This window comes from Colobus angolensis, unplaced genomic scaffold (assembly GCF_000951035.1).
Source record: "Colobus angolensis palliatus isolate OR3802 unplaced genomic scaffold, Cang.pa_1.0 Scaffold17, whole genome shotgun sequence".
In the NCBI taxonomy this organism is placed as follows: domain Eukaryota; kingdom Metazoa; phylum Chordata; class Mammalia; order Primates; family Cercopithecidae; genus Colobus; species Colobus angolensis.
The window spans coordinates 2421782-2426463 of record NW_012114821.1 but is presented as its reverse complement, the minus strand read 5'-3'; the positions used below and the strand labels follow the sequence as shown (position 1 = coordinate 2426463).

At 60.2% G+C, this 4682-nt stretch overlaps 1 protein-coding gene across 2 annotated transcripts in view; it reads right to left on the bottom strand.

Moving 5' to 3' along the window:
• LYNX1 (Ly6/neurotoxin 1) overlaps positions 1 to 4682 on the bottom strand; it is an 11774-nt gene that overhangs the window by 1663 nt on the left and 5429 nt on the right. Inside the window, exon 1 of one of the 2 annotated variants that reach the window (XM_011938112.1) lies at positions 2322 to 2405. The exons of the other annotated variant lie outside the window; for it this stretch is intronic. Within the exon in view, the coding sequence (XP_011793502.1) occupies positions 2322 to 2373 (52 nt within the window). The 5' untranslated portion in view covers positions 2374 to 2405. Of the gene's footprint in view, positions 1 to 2321; positions 2406 to 4682 lie in introns of those variants that run through there. 2 annotated transcript variants of the gene reach the window in all.

Genomic DNA, 4682 nt, shown 5'->3' with positions numbered 1-4682 from the left:
AACGTGCAAACAGAAACTCAGTTGTATGTAAGAAAACCCAGTTCCCCCTGAGGAAAAGAAAGAACTGGAGTCCTTTAAAACTTAACTGCCTGCTTTTCTGTGGCTAGTGAGCCTTATCTCTCCCTTTCCCAGGCATTGGGAAGACCCTGTTTCTCTAGCTGTGCAGCTGCAAGGTCACAGACAGAAACTCAAGTCGTAAAACATGTTTTTCCTTGAAAAGTAAGAAATGATGTAATGCATGTCTCAATTAATTGAATAACTGTCTTTGTTTCTCGCTTCTGTAACATGCTTCACCCTGCAGGGATCTCTCCCCGCCCCACGAAATGCTTAAATGCTTAACTCTTTGTTCAGGGCTCAGTCCTTTGGCTATTAATTTGACTGGGCCATTGCACCTAAATAATAAATATCCTCCTCAACCCCTCGGTCTCTCTAATTCCTTAAAATATCCCGCTACAGTGGCAGCGCCCAAGCAGCAGCAGGGAGCGGTGAGCTCTGCCTCACTTTATCCAGGAGGATGGCCCGTGCTCGGGAGACACTGTGTTCTTCCGCCAGTGCTGCTGTGGCTCTGCCCAGCAGTCCTGCTCTCTGCTTTGGGCACTGCCCCACTCCCAAGGCCCACTAGCCCTCCTGGGCACTCCCCAAGGGCTTCCCTGCCTGCTCTCTGCCCCTCTTCATCCCTGATCTGTCCTCTCCTCCCGGACCACCTCCGTCCATTTCTCAGCCTCAAACTCCCTCCCTCCCTGTCCTCACTCGAGGTTCACACACCCAAGACTGTGTAAACAGAGACCCTAACACCTACTTGTCCCGGGCCTGCTGTCTCTGCATAGGAGCCTGCAGGGTGACAGGGCCAATGGTGTGACCATGACGACATCAGGGCTGCTCTGTCACAGGCACCAGGCACAGGCCCTGGCTTCCTCTTGAGCTGTGCCCCAGGCAGCCAACCTCAGGACACTGGAAGCCATGCCTGCCTTATCCCGTGTCTGCTGGGCTGCCCCTGCCTCACTGTTGCCAAAGGTGGAGAAGGGCTGGAGTCAGCCCCGGTCAGCACCGGCTGCAAGCCCGGGTTCCTGATAGCATGGCTCTGCATGCACCAGCACTGAGCTGACCTCAGACCTCAGTGCACACCAGGCCCCTGCCACTGGCCAGCGTCCTCTGGTCACTGCTAAGTCCTGTGGGTGGAATCCTCCATCGAGGCACCACAGAGAAGGTGGCACAGACGGGAAGTTCCGCCAGGGCAGGCCCCACCATCAGCTTTGGCTCCTCTACCATCCCCGGAGAGCAAACTGAGACCCCACCTTCAAAAAAGAAAGGTGATGACAGCTGCCTCCAAGCCTCTCTCTGCCCCTTCCCACCAAAGTGGCTTGAAACTCCCCTTGGCTGTCACAGCTGGCTGGGGTGGGGGGGAGCAGGGAAGATGGGCAGGAGTCTGGGGCACCGGAAGGAAGACGTGAGGATATAGGTGCCCAAGGGCGCCATGGAGAGAACCAGCTCCTGCCTGCCCCCTACACATGCCCACCCTCCCAAGCCCCTGTGTGTCTCAGACCTTCATCACAGAGCTGGTCTGCCCTCATGACCCTGGGGCAGTCCTCAGGATCAGCGGCTCAGCTGCTTATAGGCCAGGAGGGTGCCCCTGGGGATGGAGGCTGGAGAGGTGTAAGCGACACCTGAGCCCGCACCAGGGACTCACCGATGCTCCACCACCTGCTCATTCAGGGCCTGAGAGGCAGGGGATACCCAGGTCATCCAACCCACAGCCAGGGACGCAGAGGCTTGCCCCCTGGGGGCCTGGGCTGCTTGGGCTTGGAGGTGGGGGCAGCCAGCAGATCAAGGGGCCAGTTGGTTTTGTTCAGGTCTCGGGATGGGAGTGGAGATGCCCTGCCAAGAGAAGATGCTCGGGAGGAAGGAGTCCGGGGAGGGTGGCTCAGGAGACAAGCCAGCTGGGAGGCCAGGGCCAAGAGGGCTGGAGGGGTCAAATTCAGAGTGTGTGTATGCGCGCGCACAAAGGTGTGTGTGTGAGGAGTGTCACTATGGACTGGGGAGGTCTGGGGGTTGGGGAGAGGAAGAGGGGGTTTGAGCCAAGGGCTGTGCGCCCTGAGAAGTTGGGGGGTCAGTGTGGGGGTCAGTGCGCGGGCTGGGGCTGAGCTGGATGGGCCTGCAGGATCACAGGAGGCTTTCGGAGGAAAGCTGCACCCGGCAGATGGTGGGGGGACAGGAATGGGTTCTCCTGAGGTGGGCAGTCACGGCCCAGGGCTGGAGGGACAGTGGTTGGGCTAGACCGATGGGGGCCCTGAGCAGGAGGTAGCCCCAGCCCCTGGACTCACCCAGCTGCAGGCTCAGGACGGCGGCCAGCAGGAGCCCAGTGTGGAACTGCATGTTCTCCTGGTGAGGTCGGGCTTTCAGCGCCCTGGCCGGCTGCCTTATACCTGCTGGCACCCCGCCCTGGCCCTCGCCCGCGCAGCAGACTCTGTGGGTCTGAGTCACTGGGCAGCTGGGCTCAGCCAAGGAGCCGGGCTGGGGTCCAGGCGATAGGGGCCAACCTGGCCCCAAAGCTTGCTGGTTAGGCCTCCAGGCGGGCTTGTGTAATCTCATGAGCCATCTCTTCTTGTCCGTAAAGCAGGACAGTCCTGGTTGACGGCACTGAGGATCCCATAAAATGGCCTGGCAACAGGCAGGCGACGGCCACAGGCCACTCTCCCTCAGCAGCTAGGAAGGAAGGCCTGGCACCAGGCAGGCAACAGCCACAGGCCGGTCTCCCTCAGTGGCTGGGAAGGAAGGTCTGGTGGGAAGGAGGGAGGGCCTCAGGCACTAGCACCCCTTACACCTCAAAATGCACATGAAGCTCAGGGCTGGGTGTAAGCCAGAGGTCTTCACCCGTACTCCCACCCTAGAGTGAGTTCGATGACAAGACCTCCTCCAAAGAAGTCAGAACTTTCCCATCCTGACCCCCCCAGGGCTGGGAGAGTGCAAAGGGAGCATAGCTGTGAGCCGCCTCTCTGTGGTCTGTCATTCGAACAAGGAACCACAGCCATTGTCACGCTGTGACTGATGCTCCAGGATCTGTGCACAGGAGTAGGGGGACAGAAAGCCCCTTGGTACTAAAAGGGGCCCCAAGGATAAGGTAAGAGCCCAGAAGGGACACCTTGGAGAGCGGGAGCCACTGGCTGTTCCTCCAAAGACTGGCAAGGGGCTGGGGCCCCAAAGGACCTGTCCGTAACCAGTTAGCCCTGCCAACCCGGGGACCCCTGTGTGTCTCTTGGGCTGCCCACATGGCTTCTGTCCACCCCTCTGTCTAGGGGGCTCCTTATGGCTGGGAGGTGGGCCCAGGAGGAGGGAGATCCTGAGAGAGGGGCTGGCAGATGCAGGTCCTCCTTCCTGGGGCAGTCGAGAAGCTGGGGTCAGGAACCAGGTAGCCTGAGAAATCAGAGATGGTGGGATGGGGTCTTGGGGGGTTCCCGCCTCCCTTACTCTGCACCCCCAGCCTTCCCCAGGGGCTTGTCTGCCCCTCGGGGGTGCTGGCCTCTCTCCCACGGAACTGGGGGCAATTCTCAGCAAGCCCCAGGAGCCCTGCCTGTCTCCCTCCCTGTGCCTGGCTCCAAGGACAGGTCAGGCCTGGAGGCAAGAAAAGCCCAGGGCCTGGACCAGGCAGGGTAGACAGGAGCGTGGCTGCATGGAGCCCAGAGTGCCAGCCCAGCCAGGCTGGAAAGGCGAGGCCTGAGCTCAGGCCAGGGCAGTGGGGCTGGAGAGAAGCACAGACAACGGGAATCTGTTGATTTATTCATGGCTTGGTGAGACAACACTGGAACTCTCCTGGGTGCTGGGTACATGGTGGGCCAGGGAGAGAGCGGCCTGGGGGTGGAAGTCCATGTCCTGGTTAGGGTGAGGGTTAGGGCAAGCAATAGCAGCAGGGGCATGGCCCTGGGAAGCACCTGGACCCCAGGACATAAGACAGGAGGAAGAGATGCCATCCATCCAGCCGGCACTTATGCCCATGACCAGCTGAGCCAGACCAGCATTCCCATTTCACCACCCCTTACTCCACAAGATGCAAATGAAGCTTGGGGCTGGGCGGAAGCTGGCAGGGCTGTCCACAGGAGGACTCCCGCGTGTCTCTCGGGCTGCCCAGGTGGCTCTGTCCACCCTTCTGTCTGGGAGGCTCCTTAAGGCTGGGGAGGGCCCAGAGAGAAGGAGATCCTGAGAGGAGCCGGCAGATTCAGGCCCTCCCCATGAACTGAGGCTTGAAGAGGAGCACAGGCCACCCAGAGTAGTGGGACAAAGCACCCGCAGAAAAGCTCGGCATATCCACCGAGGGCCTCTCTGCTTCTTTCGACCTTTTACAGAGTTTCAGAATTATGAACCAAATCGCCTTCATGGGAGATGACAAATTAGACGCTGCACAGTGGGGGAAGCGGCAGCCGGCCTGGGTCCTCCACTTCCCCAGGACCTCCGCCTGGAGGAAGCCTGCCCAGGGCCGCAGCCCTGGGCCCCAAGACCCCAGGACAGACCAGAGCCCCTGCTGGAGCCAGGTGTCCCCATGCTGACCCGGCCATGTCCCCAGGTCCCACCCCAGGGTCACCGCCTGCAGCTACAATTTCTTTAGTGGCTGATTCCAGTTCCCAGAATGTTCCTGGGGTGCCCGAGTCCGCCCAAGCAGCCGCTCCTGTCCAGTTCCCAGAATGTATAAC